The sequence below is a fragment of the Pelophylax lessonae genome, assembly GCF_965119305.1.
Source record: "Pelophylax lessonae genome assembly, chromosome: 4".
Lineage (NCBI taxonomy): Eukaryota > Metazoa > Chordata > Amphibia > Anura > Ranidae > Pelophylax > Pelophylax lessonae.
This window is the reverse complement of record NC_138771.1, coordinates 135,405,796-135,423,320: the sequence shown is the minus strand read 5'-3', so window position 1 is coordinate 135,423,320 and position 17,525 is coordinate 135,405,796. Positions and strand designations below refer to the sequence as shown.

Below are 17,525 nucleotides of genomic sequence, written 5' to 3'. Positions count from 1 at the left end.
TCCTTCACAAGTCTGGATGAGAGTTGGGGGAGTGGGGGTGTGTAGCTAGAGAAAGAGGTGAGAGTGAAGAGAGGGAGAGAGAGGGCGAAAAGAGTGTGGGACAAAGCTAGAGAAAGAGAGGCAAGAGACCCGGGGGGGGGGGGTATAGGTATAGGCAGGGGGAGAAAGGGGAAATTCTCTAGGGCTTTACAAATCCCACCATAGCAGGTTTTCATATTTCTCGGTGGGCATGGTGGTCTTCTGGGTGATGTGCAGTGTTCATTTTCCACCACACATAGCGTTTTGCTTTTAGGGCATAATTTTTAATTTGGTCTCATCTGACAAGAGCACCTTCTTCCACGTGCTTGCTGTGTCCCCCACATGGCTTCTCACAACCTGCAAACGGGACTTCTTAGGGAGTACTTTTAACAATGGCTTTCTTCACTCTTCTATAAAGGCCTGATCTATGGAGTGTACAACTAATAGTTGTCCTGTGGACAGATACTCCCACCTGTGCTTTGGATCTCTGCAACTCCTCCAGAGTTACCATGGGCCTCTTGGCTGCTTGCCTGATTAATGCTATCCCTGCCCGGCCTGTCAGTTTAGGTGGATGGCCAGGTCTTGGTAGGTTTGCAGTTGTGCCATATTCTTTCCATTTTTGGTCGATGGATTGAAAAGTAGGGATGCACCGAATAATCGGCGGCCGAACATTATTCGGCCGAAAATAGGGAAAATGGCACTTTCGGTGTTCGGCCGAATAAATCAAAAGGCCGAATAATTTAAGCCGAATAATGTCTCTCACCTCATTGCGGCTCGCGGTCCTCTATTATGTCCTCTGCAGTAACCCTCTGATATGCATTCTCTGTAGCTTCCGCCCTGACCGCGGCTCCCTTCCCGCTGGTGTCCTGTCCGGCCGCGTAGGGGGGTGTGACGTCACGCGCGCGTCCCGCCCCCTGCTCCTGACTGGCGGCTCCTTCACACTTGGTCCACGCCCCGCCCCCCCTGTTCGCGGCATTTTGCTCTGGCTGCAGTTATAGAGGTATGTGATGTGCAGCTGAGCACATTTGGGAGAGAAGAATACAGTTGCTGGCAGCTGCACAAGCATTAGTGTGCAGACTGCCATATGTTGTTGCCACAGTGCCCTATAAAGTGCCCCTTGACATAAAATGTGGCCATCAGCGTGCCCCTTATTTTATGCTAAGGGACATGCTGATGAGCATATTTTATGTTAAGGGGCATTCTGATGGGCATATTTCATTTTAAGGGGCACGCTAATGGGCATGTTTTATGTTAAGAGAAATGCTGATTTAAATGTTTTGTTTTGCCCATCAGAGTGCCCCCTGACATAAAATGTGCCCATCAGCGTGCCCCCTGACATAAAATGTGCCCATCAGCGTGCCCCTTGACATAAAATGTGCCCATCAGAGTGCCCCCTAACATAAAATGTGCCCATCAGAGTGCCCCCTAACATAAAATGAGCCCATCAGCGTGCCCCTTATTTTATGCTAAGGGACATGCTGATGAGCATATTTTATGTTAAGGGGCACTCTGATGAGCATATTTTATGTTAAGGGGCACTCTGATGGGCATATTTTATGTTAAGGGGCACGCTAATGGGCATATTTTATGTTAAAAAATGCGAAACACCGCGTTCGGTATTCGGCCTTCGGCCAAGCATTTTATTATTATTCGGCTTCGGCCAAGAATTTCATTTCGGTGCATCCCTATTGAAAAGTGCTCTGTGAGCTATTTAAAGCTTGAGATTTTTTTATAACCTAACCCTGCTTTAAACTTCTCCACAACTTTATCCCTGACCTGTTTGGTGTGTTCCTTGGCCTTCATGATGCTGTTTGTTCTTTAACCTTCTCTAAAAAACCTCTGCGGGCTTCACAGAATAGCTGTATTTATACTGAAATCTAATTCACACAGGTGGACTCTATTTACAACTGTAATTAGGTGACTTCTGAAGACAATTGGTTCCACTAGATTTTAGTTGGGGGTATCAGAGTAAAGGGGGCTGAATACAAATGCACGCCACACTTTTTAAGATATTTATTTATAAAATTGAAAACTATTTATCATTTTCCTTCCACTTCACAATTATGTGCCACTTTGTGTTGGTCTATCACATAAAATCCCAATAAAATACATTTCTCTTTTGTTCTTTGACAGACACAGCTTAAAGTCTTCAGACCTTGGGCTTATGTTCTTGCTCTCTAGGAGTAGGACTAGGTGGAAACCTTTTTGGTTATGCCCTTGGGGCAATACCAGAGGGTATACCATCACTTCCTGCTGTAGGACCCCAGTTTTTTCTGCCTAGTCAGGAGTAAGGACCTGGCTCTCTGCTGGGATATGCGGTTCTGGCATTTTTTTCCTATTTAACCACTTGCCGACCAGCCGCTGCAGTTATACGGCGGCAGGTCGGCTCTCCCAGGCAAAGCGTCGTACATGTACGGCGCTAGTCTGGGTGGAGCTAGGGGGCGATCGCGCGCCGCCGTAGGCGTGCTCCCGCCCCCACTTGTCAGCTGGGGAGCCAGCGCGTGTGCCCGGCGGCTCCGGTGGCCGCCAGCCACTCGCGATCTCCAGCAGCTGAGGGAGAAAGACAGACGGCTGATGTAAACACAGCCATCTGTCATTCTCCCTTAGATCATCACGGAGGCTATGACTATGTGATCCTGCTGTATAGGATCGCATGTCTCTGTGATGATCTAACAAGCCACGCCCCTTGTCAGAATTGCGCCCCTAGGGTCACACTTAACCCCTTGATCACCAATGAAGTTAACCCCTTCCCTGCCAGTGTCATGTTGACCGTAACCGTGCATATTTATAGCACTGATTACTGTAGTAATGTCACTGGTACACCCCAAAAGTGTCAATGTCAGTTAGGGGTCCGATCTGTCCGCCGCAATGTCGCAGTCCCGCAAAAAAAATCGCAGATTGCCGCCATTACTAGTAAAAAAAACAATAAAAATGACATAAGTCTTTCCTGTAGTTAGTAAACGCAATAACTTTTGTGCAAACCAATCAAAATACACTTATTGCGATTTTTTTTTTTTTTTTTTTTACTTTTTTACCAAAAATATGTAGCAGAAAACAAAATGGCCTAAAATGTTAAATGTTGACATTTTTTTTTTTTTGAGAATTTCATATAAAAAAAATGTGAAAAATATTGTTATTTTTTCAAAATTGTCGCTCTTTTTTTGTTTATAGAGCAAAAAATAAAAATCGCACAGGTGATCAAATACCACCAAAAGAAAGCTCTGTGGGAAAAAAAGGACGTCAATTTAATTTGGGTACAGCGTAGCACGACCGCGCAATTGTCCGTTAAAGTCACACAGTGCCAAATCGCAAAATAGGGCCTTGTCATTGAGCAGCCAAATTCTCCAGTCTGAAAGTGGTTAAATGAAATTTTTTTTACTTTTTTTTAATTAATTTTGTTCCTGTGTGAACTACAATCAACACCCGGACAGGACTGGGTGATGCACTGGATATTCTAGATCCTTACGGTCTTCCCAGTCCGGCCTGTGATCACAACCCAACTACTAGCTCGTGCTAAGTTGGTAGTGACATACCCCACTGAACGGGGGCTGACCCACGAGTGAAACACCTTGCGAGGTTGCATAGCACTGGTCACAACAGCAGTCACGGCCAGAGTCGCAACGTACCTCAGGCCGCAGCACCCCCATTCCAAGATGGTGCAGGGGTCTGCTGGGAGTGGTGCCCGCCTGGTGACTGTGGTATGATGAGTAGTGTCTCCCACCTCCTTTCCGGCGGAATTGTTGGGGTAATCGTGGGCCCCCCCTGAGGATGGTTGGCCCCCTTGTGTTCTTCCTCCCCCTTGCCCCCCCGACCCTGTTTGGGGGCATGGGTGAAATTGGGTAGGGGGGGCTACATGGTGCTGGGCTGGAGGAGCGGTGGGTTGTACCGCTGTCGGTCCCTTTTAGGGGTGTCTGTACCTGGGTGCTGCAGGGTGGGTCCCTAGGGGGTTCCCTCCTGGGGTCTGTAAATTTTTTTCCCTGTGATCCAGTATGGTCCAGGGTCCTGTGCAGCGGTTCGGTGGCCATGTTTCTGTAGTTCAGTGGCTATGTTTTTGGTTTTGCATTGGCAGCCATTTTCCTGTAGTCAGAGACAGTGCTGGGGCTGTGGGGGCCTCTAGTGTCAGGTCAGCGTTTCCTCTTCCTCTTTCTAGCAGTGTGGCAGATCGTTTTGGTGCTTCCAGCTCGGGTGGTGAGTCTCTGGGGGTACACTATCCTTCCTTGCTGTATATAGCTCCGCAGGTGCGTTGCTTCTTGTAGTGCCCCAGTGGTGCACAGGGGGGAGGGGCCTCCCATTTTATTTTTTATTTGTTCTCAGCTGAGCAGCGCGGTTCTGCTTAACCCTCTATGGTCATGGAGCCTGGAGAGCTTGTTTCACCACCTGATCCACTCCTGTAAGCTGCAGCACCCTTTGGGTCTCAGTCTGCCCTTGCAGCCATGACGGCAGCCCTGCAGTCACTAGTAGCTCAAGTAGATATTGCCCTGCAAAGGAGACCTGGCAAGAAGCGCCACTCGCCTTCACCTGTATCCTCTGCTTCCCCAGATTCTGAGGTGGATTTGGCTGCCGCGGACAAGAATCAGTCCACTGGGTCGTCGTCCACGCACGCTGAGTGCTCTAATTGTGAGGATAAGTCGCCGGCCTCTGCAGCCGCGCATGAAAAAGCGCTGGTGGAGGCCCGGATTGTATCAGTGCGGGAAACTTTAAAGTTGGAGGACTCGGCTACTGCTGAGTCGGCTACACCGGTGCAATTTGGCACCCGCAAATCTTCCAAGGTGAATAAGATTTTTCCTTTTCCTGCCTATTTTGATTATAGATTGTCACTAGTCAGTGGGGTTCCCCGAAACGCATGGTTGGAATACGGAAGCATTTTGCTACAAGATATCCCTTTGAGGAGTCTTCTCTTAAGAAACTGATGTTTCCACCATCGGTGGACTATCAGGTTCCCAGGCTGAATAAGACCACACTTTTTCTGGTGGAAGATTCCCTGTCTTTTAAGGACCCCACGGACAAAAGAGCAGAGGCTCTGGTCTGGTACCTTTTCACTGTGGCTGGTTCAATTTTAAGACCAGAATTTGCTACCACCTTGGTTTCCCAGACCATAATGGAATGGGCTAAGGTTTTGCGCCAGGTTTTGGAGGGGAATCAACATTCTTCTGAGCTGGTCGGATCAGTTGATCCAAGGGTTACTGTATATTTGTGATGCATCCCTGGATGCGGCCCCTTTGGCCGGCAGGGTTTCAGTAACGGCGGTGATCCTTCGCTGCATGATCTGGTTGAAGTACTGGTCGGCTGACCAGGCTTCTTAAAAGATGCTGACTGATCTTCCTTTTGTAGGTGACCGTTTGTTCGCTGCCTTTATGGAAGAGATTATTAAGGGTACTATTAAGGTATTATTACGAGGAGGCAAGAGTACTTTGCTTCTACAGGCTGCTAAGGGCAAGAAACCTCGCCATAAGATGGGGCCCCTTCTGTTCGTCTCAAAAGCGGCCCCTTCGTCCATCTGGATTGCAGGAAAAGGGCTCGAGATCCACCCGTAACTTTGCGGGAGGCTCCAAAGTTACGGGTGGTAAGTCCAAAACGGGCCCTTTTGGTTTCCGCAGACATGCCTTCCCCAGCCTGACGGGGCGCCCTCACCCGCATCTGGGGTGGGGGATGTCTTCGCTTCTTTCCGGTTCCGTGGACTTTGTTCATTCATGACAAATAGGTCCACAAACTGATTCGGTTCGGTTACAAGATTGCGTTTCGGTCCTTGCCTCCCTTCCTTACAACTTTTGCCTGTCTCCAGAGTGGCTACAGGGCCTCTACGGAACAGTGCAGGACCTGTTAGCACAAGGAGTTATTGTGCCAGTTCCAGAGTCGGAGTGTTTCCAAGGTTTTAATTCAAATCTGTTCACAGTTCCCAGGAAGGAAGGCAAGGTTCATCCGATCTTGGATCTCAAGGCTCTGAACCACTTTGTGCGGGTTCAGAAATTTCAGATGGAGTCCGTCCGCACAGTAGTAGCTTTCCTTCATCAAGGAGATCTGATGGCTTCTATCGATCTCAAGTACGCTTACCTTCATATTCCAATATATGTCGGGCATCAGCGTTTTCTTCGTTTTGCCTTTGGCGAGGAGCTCTTTCAATTTGGGGCATTACCCTTCGGTCTCGTTTCAGCTCCTCAAGTGTTCACAAAGGTTTTGGCCCCAGTGTTGACCTTGTTACGGCAGAAGGTGATCGCAGTACTGGGTTACCTGGACGATCTGCTTCTGCATGCAGAGTCTTCCTCTGCTCTAGAAGCAGACTTTGACGTTACTGTGCGAACTCTGTAGGAGTTGGGGTGGACACTGAATTTTCAGAAATTGGCACGGTCTCTGTCCACAAAGCTGGACTACTAGGGTCTAACGCTGGACTCAGCGTCAGCCCGGGTGTTTCTTCCTCAGACAAAACTTCTGCAGCTACAGGAGGCTGTTAGGCTCTTGTTATCCAACCATCGATTTGTCACTCAGGACTTGCATGCAAGTGCTGGGTCTGATGGTCTCCACCTTCGAAGCAGTTCCGTTTGCGCATTTCCACACCAGACCTTTGCAAATGGAGATTCTGAGCAAATGGAACAAGGATCCACTGTCATTGGACATTCTGATTGTTGATTCGGGGTTCGAGGGAGTCTCTCCTAATGTGGCTCTGCTCCCGGGCCCTACGTCTAGGAAAATCTTTTCTTCCCCTGTATTGGACTGTAATCACCACGGATGCCGGTCTGTCCAGATGGGGAGGTGTCTTGGGAGTGTGTTCGGCCCAAGATGTCTGGACTCGGGAGAACTCCAGGTCGCCGATCAACATCCTGGAAAATTGGGCGATCAGACTTTCTGTCTCAGTGGACAGATAGTCAGTCTGTCTGCAGGGGGGGGGGGGATAGTATCCCTGTGCGGATACAATCTGACAATGCTATGGCTGTGGCGTATGTCAATCATCGAGGCCTGGAAAGTGGCCGGCATCTTGAGGTCGGAAGAACAATATGTTTTCCGGCCCTCTCTGCTGTGCACATTCCGGGGGTAGAGAATTGGCAAGCAGACTATCTCAGTCGGGAGAACCTTGGATCCGGAAGAATGGTCTCTTCACCCAGAGGTTTTCTATCAACTGTGTCTTCAGTGGGGGACCCCGGATGTGGATCTGCTGGATTCACGTCTCAACAGAAAGATGCAGAGGTTCGTGTCAAGGTCTCGGGATCCTCTGGCCGACGCCGCAGATGCTCTGGTGGCCCCTTGGGGTTAGTATCGTCTGATTTACGCATTTCCTCCAATTCAACTTCTGTTGAGACTGCTATGCAGAATCGAGGTAGAAGGAATTCTGTTGGCACCAGACTGGCCTCACCAGTCCTGGTACGCAGGCCTGGTAAGGCTGGTAGCAGATGTCCCTTGGAAAATTCCTCTCGGGAAGATTTTCTGTCTCAGGGACCACTCTTCCATCCTGCTTTACGGTCGCTCGCTTTAACGGCGTGTCTATTGAAAGCCACGTGCTGAAAGACAGAGGGCTGTCGAGTTTGGAAGGTGTACATTACTTTGTGTGAGTCACGGGGGGGTTTTCCCCGCTCCTTTTCTGTGTCTCGCTGTGTTGGAGTTTCTACAATTGGGTGTAGATCAACGTTTGGCTCTGGGCACCATCAAGGGCCAAATTTCCGCCTTGGCTATTTTTTCCAAAGGCCATTGGCAGCGAAGTCCTGGGTTCACCCTTTTTTGTGCAGGGAGTTCGCCATCTGGCTCCTCTGGTGCGATCCCTGGTACCTCCGTGGGATTTCAATTTGGTTCTGTCGATGCTTCAAAGGCCTCCCTTGAAAATATTTGAGAAATTCCTCTGATCACTCTTTCACATAAGGTGGCTTTCTTCGTAGCTATTACTTCTGCACGTCGCATGTCAGTTGGCTGCGTTGTCCTGTTGGTCATCCCACTTGGTGATTCATTGGGACAAAGTGGTGTTACGACCCTGTCAGGCGTTCCTTCCTAAGGTTGTCTTGGGGTTTCAATAGAATGAAGACATTGTTCTACCGTCCTTATGTCCTAAGCCTAAACATCCTAAGGAAATTGCCTTACATTCCTTAGATGTGGTAAGAGTGATTCGGATTTATCTGGCGGTGACTTAAACGATTAGGAAATCCGATTGTTTGTTCTTACGGATGGACCTTGTAAGGGGCAGGCCGCATCTTCTGCGACCATTTCCAAGTGCATCAGGCAGACAGTGGTGCAGGCCTACTCCATTAAGGGTCAGGTTCCTCCTTGCCCTGGTAAAGCACATCCTACCAGGGCGCTTACTGCCTCCTGGGCCTTCCGTCATGGGTCAGTGTTTCAGGTGTGCAAGGCAGCTACTTGGTCGTCTGTACACACATTCACAAAATTTTATAAGGTGGATGTACTTGCATCTTCGGATACAGCGTTTGGCCGCAAAGTTTTGTAGGCTGCAGTTGCGGAAGCTTCCGCTTCTTGAGGGTGAGAATTTTTTCGGGTGGTGAGCTCCAGTTGTTCCTAGTAGAGCTCCTGTTACCTGGTTGGCTTTGTTTCGCTTTGTTGGGAATTCTGTGTTTGCAGTGTTTTTCCCACCCCTCATGTTGCACTGCTTTGGGACATCCTAATGGTCTGAAGATTTGAAGCTATGTCTGTCAGTGAACCTCCGAGAAAAGGATTTTACGGTAAGACACAAATCCAGTTTTACGTTTTTGGTTGTAACATGACAAAATGTGGAAAATTTCAAGGGGTATGAATATTTTTCCAAGGCAAGGACTTGTCAGTGTGGCATGTCTGTCTGTTGCTTTTGCCTTCGTTGTCTATCATGAAGTGAAGATGAACACATTTCTGTATGTTCAACAGAGTGTTTCTCTCGTTCAGCTAGATTGTGTACATTATGTATTTCTCATATTTATGTAGTGCCAACATATTTCATAGTACGAGTATATAGAACCATTTACATCAGTTGCTTCCTGCCAAAGTAGCTCACAGTTAATGCGAGTAGAGACCTTTAATACACATACTTGGGCCAACTTAGTTGTAAAAAACCACTATGTTTTGGACTGTGCTAAGAAATCTGAGTAAAAAGGGGAATATTCTAACTCCCTGTACAGTAGAAAGTGTCATTGGAGCGATTCAAACTCCGACAACGATGCTAATCCATTGAAATCCCATGCTGTCTTTTTGTTAAATGTGGATGCGGACACTTAAGTTACTGTTCATTATTGAGTCTTCACCAGTTGTGTACAAGCCCGATTCCAAAAAAAGTTGGGACACTGTACAAATTGTGAATAAAAACAGAATGCAATGATGTGGAAGTTTCAAATTTTAATATTTTGTTCAGAATACAGCGTAGATGACATATGAAATGTTTAAACTGAGAAAATGTATAATTTTAAGGGAAAAATAAGTTGATTTTAAATTTCATGGCATCAACACACATCTCAAAAAAGTTGGGACAAGGCCATGTTTACCACTGTGTGGCATCCTCTCTTCTTTTTATGAGTCTGCAAATGTCGGGGGACTGAGGAGACAAGTTGCTCAAGTTTAGGAATAGGAATGTTGTCCCATTCTTGTCTAATACAGGCTTCTAGTTGCTCAACTGTCTTAGGTTGTCTTTGTCGCATATTCCTCTTTATGATGCACCAAATGTTTTCTATGGGTGACTGCAGGCTGGCCATTTCAGTACCCGGATCCTTCTTCTACGCAGCCATGATGTTGTAATTGATCCAGTATGTGGTCTGGCATTGTCATGTTGGAAAATGCAAGGTCTTCCCTGAAAGAGACGACGTCTAGATGGGAGCATATGTTGTTCTAGAACTTCGCATATACCTTTCAGAATTGATGGGCCTTTCCAGATGTGTAAGCTGCCCATGCCACACGCACTCATGCAACCCCATACCCTCAGAGATGCAGGCTTCTGAACTGAGCGCTGATAACAACTTGGGTTGTCCTTGTCCTCTTAAGTCTGGATGACATGGCGTACCAGTTTTCCAAAAAGAACTTCAAATTTTGATTCGTCTGACTCTGACCACAGAACAGTTTTCCACTTTGCCACAGTCCATTTTAAATGAGCCTTAGCCCAGAGAAAACGCCTGCGCTTCTATGATCATGTTTAGACGTGGCTTCTTTTTTGGCCTATAGATTTTTAGCCGGCAGCGGTGAATGTCACGGTGGATTGTGTTCACCCTCAATGTTTTCTGGAAGTATTCCTGAGCCCATGTTGTGATTTCCATTACAGTAGCATTCCTGTATGTGATGCAGTGCCGTTTAAGGGCCCGAAGATCACGGGCATCCAGTATGGTTTTTCCAGCCTTGATCCTTACGCACAGAGATTGCTCCAGATTCTCTGAATCTTTGGATGATATTATGCACTATAGATGATGATAACTTCAAACTCTGCAATTTTTCTCTGAGAAACTTCTTTCTGATATTGCTCCACTATTTTTCGCCGCAGCATTCGGGGAATTGGTGATCCTCTGCCCATCTTGACTTCTGAGAGACACTGCCACTCCAAGAGGCTCTTTTTATACCCAATCATGTTTCCAATTGACCTAATAAGTTGCAAATTGGTCCTTCAGCTGTTCATTATATGTACATTTAACTTTTCTGGCCTCTTATTGCTACCTGTCCCAACTTTTTTGGAATGTGTAGCTCTCATGAAATCCAAAACGAGCCAATGTTTGGCATGACATTTCAAAATGTCTCACTTTCAACATTTGATATGTTATCTATATTAGCTTGTGAATAAAATAGAAGTTTATGAGATTTGTAAATTAGTCCATTCCTTTATTACTCACAATTTGAACAGTGTCCCAACTTTTTTGGAATTGGGTTGTACAATTCTGAAATACTTTTGGGACATTTAGTAAAAAATATAGTTTGTTTCCTTCAGAGGAGCTTATTTGAAGTCATGTGTACCAGCATCTTATCTCAGTAGAATGTGATGTTGGGCTGCCCCTAAAAATGCAACTACTTTATTCCTCCTGAGCACAATCTGCCATATTGCTGTGCAAGTTATTGTAATACCTGTCTGCCTTCTGTCAGCATAATAACTCCTGCATGATATAATGTCAGGCTACCCTTATCAACCTGTAATAAAAGGCACCTGTTTTCATATGTATCTTAGAAACTTCGCATAATGGATCTATATGTACTTTAGTTCTGTTTCTTTTAAAGCAAGTAGTCATCTGCCCAGTGAGGAAGATAATATTTAATCGGACGATAAATTGTGTATCTGTGTTTGGACATGTCAATCTGTCTGTATTTTTGTGCATACATTGACTTTTGAACTAAGAGCCCAGGTACAGTGAGACCTAAACTCCTTAGCTTCCGGCCATAGTCAAATAATTAAAGGTAGAGAAAGACTAGAGAAAAATGGTCCAAAACCAGTAGATCAATTGCAGGTGACAGACAGAAGAATAGTGAGACAAACTGCAGCCCCTCTAGTCCAGCACTGACTAAAATGTTGAGATGTCTCTCTTAACACTCCTTAGGGCTCTTTCACACAGGCGGACCGTTAAGATCCGCCTGTACGTTTTTTTAGCGGATCAGAACGGACCCCCCTTGCATCCCTATGGGGCATCGGATGTCAGCGGAGACATGTCCGCTGACATCCGATCCGTCAAATCTGGACGGATGGAAACCCTATTTGCCATCCGTCCAGCGGATTGGATGGGATCGGATGAGAACGGACCAATGGTCCTTTCCCATCCGATTCCCCCATAGAGATGTATGGGGCTCTGACAGCTGTATATCCGCACACAGTGTGGAGAACAGCTGTCATTCTCCTGCTCAGAGGGGGATCAGCGGATCGATCCCCCGCTGAGAAAAACGGAGTCCGCCCGACGGACATACTGTGTGAAAGAGCCCTTATGGCTGCAAGGTGTTTAGGTGAAGCATGACAGTCTGTATTACTAATGACCAGCAGGTGTGTACTGTTAAAATTAAGGCCTCATGAACACTGGACATTATCAAAATGTCAGTAGAAACCTGTAGAAGGAGTTTTTCAGTTATTTTTGCAGTAGCCTTTTTTTTTTTTTTAGCAAAACTATACTCCCTCAAAAGCTTATGGCTCAAAAACGTTGATATACGCAGAATAGCCGCGGTTTTTGGCATTTTCAGAGTTTTTAAGCTTTTATCTGCATTTTTTTACAGCTGAAAAACTCCTCTCAAAACCCACTAGCTTTGGGTTTTTTTCCAGCCACCCCTGTCAAAAACTGCTGCTAACAGCCTGTGTGTGCATGGACAGATAGGATAACATGCTAGGGAGTTTACTGGCTGCAGAAAAAAACATCTGGTGCCAAAAACATCAGCTGTAAAAAATGTCCAGTGTGCATGAGGCCTGAAGGTTTTATACAAATCGTAAAATATATATACCGTATACAGTATGTATAGTATGTGTGTGTGTGTCTCTCTCTCGAGTTATATAAGCCTGGAGGCTGAATGTGTATTTCTTTGGATGCAAATGCTGAAAATCCCATGCGAGGAAACTCGTTGGTTTTCCTGGAAGTTAATTGAACTTTGTTTTAATAAAATTGGGCAAGGAAAGTAATTGGCAGTGTTCTTAAAATCTCTATTATTTGAAGCTTTGAGTTTTCCTACATAAAAAGTTGTCTCAACTCATACAGGAGCATACAAGTTGAAATACCAACTGTGTACAATCATTCATTCAAAATTACTAACTGAAGGCTGAGGTCATTCTGTGCTGCCCCCGCTACTGCTTTCACATTGTTAATGTTTACAACTCCCCCTGGCCCCGAATAAGTCATTCATTAGAAAATCAGCCAGCAGGTTAACACCATTGTTTTTGCAATTTCCTGTGTTTTTCTACCTGATCACAACATATCACTGCTCCTGATGCTTGATACATATGAGGTGGAGAGCACTGTGCAGTCCTCTTGGGCTGGCCATTTATAATGTGTCACTTATAGTCTAATTGCTGCTTTGTAGGGGATATTTAAAATCTATTCTCCAAGCAAGGAGCTGAATACAACTTGAACTTCGTATGTGAGAACTTTTTTTTCCCTGCGACTGTGTTTGTAAATGTATATAGTAGTTTTCTTGCTAGACAAGTCCCCTAGTGCTAGGCTAGGTCCTCAACTTCAATTGCAGCAGAAGCACAGCACAATTGAGAAAGGAAAACTGTTATTATTTCTGAAAGGTATTTGTTATGCATACTTTCCTCTCCTGGCTAAAAGTGGTGGTGGTGCACCATATTTTGCTAGCTCTGGCTCCAGAGTGCTTCCAGCAGTTAGGCTGGGTTTTCACCGCATCTAATTCGTATGACATGCGAGTGTGATCGGCTCTCAATGGAGCCGGTTCACACATTTCAGGGATGGCCGCGTTTTTGGGTCCAGTTTAGGTACGAATTTGGGCAAAAACTCGAACCTGAATCGCACCAGAACCGGTGAACAGGAACACACCGGACCCCAGGCTGGAAACCACTGCCGCACAGATGTGAACCCGGCCTCAAACTTTAGCTCTAGACTTGCTTCGGGGCTTAACTACTTGAGTCATGGGCTCGGTTTTAAAATGGTGCAAGACAGCAGCTGTTTGTTTCCCAGAGCTTTTTTTGGCCCTGCTGGCTGTCAGTGACAGCTGGCATCCAGTTCTAAGCTCCTGCTGTGACTACATTCTAGCTGTCTATCCTTTTGGAATTTTCAGCTCAGCTTGGGAACACCATTTTGCCATCTGATTTCATTTTTAACATTTTTTTCTCTATTATCCATGTTGATACCATACAAGTATATTTTGTGCTTTTATCCTTCAATTGTTTTGTCCTTTTCTGAAATATATTTCATCAATAAAAATTCAATTTTTTTATACAAACTAGTTTGGATTAGCTAAAAAATCCCCTATTATGAGGATCCCAGTATGTTCTTTATGACTTACTAGGGATGATGGCAATCACACTTCCAGCCACCAAGTCATTATAATTTGATGGTGCTTTCTTTCTATGATAAAAAAAATCCTTACACTGAAGCAGGTGTGACAGTCCCAGAATTTGGTGTAAAAGGTAGTTAGTGTGTTTTACCCTAATTGTCTGTCCCTGTATGTATCTCTGATTCAGTCTGGACCAAGTTACGTGATTCGAAAACGTGGAGGGGGGGCTGCTCCTGTGTTATATTGATTGGCAGTCAGGATGTATTCATTGTTACTTAGAGAAGGAAGTAATGTGGATATAAAGTAGTAATCTGAGTAGCTGCTGTTAAAGTGGTTGTAGAGGCACTAGGTTTTCTACCCTGCATGAAGGTGTGCAGCAGCCCCCCCCCCCTCCCCCCAAATACTTACCTGAGCACCCTTCTCGATCCAGCAATGTCCACGAGAGCCTTGCCTCTCCAAGGACTTGCACTTCTGATTGGCCATTGACTTCTGCTGCAGTCAATCACAGCCAGTGGGCCAATCAGGAGACAGAGGGGCCGGGACAAGCCACAGCTCTGTGTGTGAATGGACAAACAGAGCAGCCACTCGGCTCTGGTGCCCCCACAGCAAGGAGCGCCGAGAAGAGTAGGACCCGAGAAGAGTAGGATGCGGCCACTCTGCAGGTAAGTATAACATTTTTATTATTTTATTGAAAAAAAAATAAATAAAGCTTTACAATCACTTTAAACAGAATAGACAGATTATATTGTTGAGCTTGAAGGCTTAAATTCTTACCTGTAGATTACATGTGAAAAGTTTGTTCATACAAATGTCAATAATTATGTTTTGTTCTTACTACCGGTAGTATTATCAGGAATTTCCAAGAAGACTGTACCTGGAATTGCTAGCTGATCTTGATAACTGTATTAGATTCTTAATAAATAGTAATGTGTGGTCTTCCTGTTGTTTCCTATAAAGCTTGTCTGTTTTCCGTGCTGGTGCCAGTATTTATTTACTCTGGTGGAACTTGCGTCAGATATGTGAAAATGTGTTTATCCAGTAAATTTCCTGTTGGCACTGACCCATTACTGGGTCTGGAGCATGTTGTATGTATGCGTCTAAAATGAAAAAGCAGCACATTGCCATTTACTAAAGGAGTTGAAAATCTCACACAAAAAAGTATAGCTTTACTTCAGTGATTGAATCATATGCAGATGAAAAAAGAAGAATTTACATTTCACTATTTGATAATTCTTCTCTTCTTTATGTGAACATTCTCAGGTTAGAAAATCAGCCTCATTGTGTTTGTAATTCCATCAATGTTTTTCTTATGTTTTGATATCCATCGATGGATACATTCAACAACTATTGCATTGTGTTTTTACCAGATACAATGGACGAATATCCTGTAAGGCATGGTAGCCAAATATTTCCCCTTTGGGTGTCATAATATACAGGTGAATCTCATAAATTTAGAATATCGTCAAAAAGGGTAATTTTATTTCAGTAAATTCAATTCGAAAAGTGAAACTCATATTTTATATAGATGTGTTACACACACACACAGTGATATATTTCAAGCACTTCTTTATTTTAATTTTGATGATTATGGCTTACAGCTAGTAAAAACCCCAAGTTCAGTATCTCAGAAAACAAGAATATTACATAAGAGCAATAAAAAAAAAAAAAAAAAAAGATTTTTAATACAGAAATGTTGTCTTTCTGAAACGTATAATTACAGTAGAATGCACTCAACACTTGGTCGGAGCTCCTTTTGCATGAATTACTGGATCAGTGTGGCATGGCATGGAGGCAATCGGCCTGTGGCACTGCTGAGGTGTTATGGAAGCCCAGGTTTCTTTGATAGTGGCTTTCAGCTCATCTGCATTGTTGGGTCTGGTGTCTCTCATCTTCCTCTTGACAATACCCCACAGATTCTCTATGGGGTTTAGGTCAGGCCAGTTTGTTGGCCAATCAAACACGGTGATACCATGATCATTAAACCAGGTATTGGTACTTCTGGCAGTGTGGGCAGGTGGCAAGTCCTGCTGGAAAATGAAATCAGCATCTCCATAAAGCTGGTCAGCAGAGGGAAGCATGGAGTGCTCTAGAATTTCCTGGTAGAGGGCTACGCTGACTTTGGATAAAACACAGTGGACCAACACCAGCAGATGACATGGCTCCCCAAATCTTTATAGACTGGAAAATGTCGCATTTCATTTGGAAAGGCCCCAGAGTCTGGAGGAAGAGTGGAGAGGCACAGAATCCAAGTTTCATGAGGTCCATTGTGAAGTTTCCAGTCAGTGATGATTTGAGGAGCCATGTCATCTGCTGGTGTTGGTCCACTGTGTTTTATCAGGTCCAAAGTCAGCGCAGCCCTCTATCAGGAAATTCTAGAACACTTCAGGCTTCCCTCTCCTGACCAGCTTTATGTAGATGCTGATTTCATTTTCCAGGAGGTCTTGACACCTGCCCACACTGCCAAAATTACAGATACCTAGTTTAAAAGAGATGTATGGGATATTCCACCCCCCCTTTTCATACTTACCTAGGTAGATGCAGCATCGGTCCGATGCAGTCTTCTATGACGTCAGCAGAGAGCGGACTTCAGCCCGCTCTTTGCTGAAAACGGGGCACAGAAATGCAGAACGAACTGCACTCCTGTGATCCATAAGAGATGTACAGCCAAACGAGCTTTGGCTGAACATCTCCTTTAATGATAATGGTATCACTGTGCTTGATTGGCTAGCAAAATCTCCTGACCTAAACCCCATAGAGAATCTGTGGGATATTGTCAAGAGGAAGATGAGAGCCACCAGACCCAACAATGTAGATGAGCTGAAAGCCACAATCAAAGAAACCTAGGCTTCCAAAACACCTCAGCAGTGCCACAGGTGATCTCCTCCATGCCACGCCGCACTGATGCAGTAATTATTGCAAAAGGAGCCCAAACCAAGTATTGAGTGCATTTAATACTGTACATGGACATACTTTTCAGTAAGCTAACATTTCTATATTTAAAATCTTGTTTTTTTTTTTTTTTTTTGGTCTTATGTAATATTCTAATTTTCTGAGATATAACCTTTTTGGGTTTTCACTAGCTGTAAGCTATAATTCTCAAAATTAAAAGAAAGACATGCTTGAAATATATCTCTCTGCGTGTAATGCATCTATATAAGATATGAGTTTCACTTTTTAAATTGAATTACTGAAATAAATTGACATTTTTGATGATATTCTAATTTTATGAGATGCACCTGTATTTGGTACATCTCATTCAGGTATCTTTGGCATTGGTCCAGGAAACCTGCTTATGTCTGGCGCATTGGTATATTTATTACCTGTATAAATGTTTGCCAAACATTGTTTTACTTTAAACAAAGGCTAATACGGTATGTGATCTATTTTTGCTAAACTTAAATAAAACTGTTATGTTGAACACACTATGAGTTATGTGCTTATTTTTCAGGCTGAATTGAAATCCGGTGTCATACCCACAAACTCTCATCAGTACAGTAAGTAACATTTACAAATTGTAATTTCTCTGTCGCTCATTGACAGACGTAGTCTTCTTGATTCACAAGAACTGGATTATGTTGTCTCCGCAGGAGCAGGACTAGGCAGAAAGAAAAAACGTTCTGGCTCCACCTTAGGGGCAGTCCCTGAGGGTATAT

The 17,525-nt window shown here is 44.7% G+C and overlaps 1 protein-coding gene across 5 annotated transcripts in view; it reads left to right on the top strand.

Annotated features, from left to right (window-relative positions):
- VPS13C (vacuolar protein sorting 13 homolog C) overlaps positions 1-17,525 on the top strand; it is a 555,353-nt gene that overhangs the window by 94,129 nt on the left and 443,699 nt on the right. For all 5 annotated transcript variants that reach the window (XM_082257056.1, XM_082257055.1, XM_082257057.1 and 2 more), the window contains one exon: positions 17,321-17,366. In XM_082257056.1, coding sequence (XP_082113182.1) covers positions 17,321-17,366 — 46 coding nt within the window. The remainder of the gene's footprint in view (positions 1-17,320; positions 17,367-17,525) is intronic.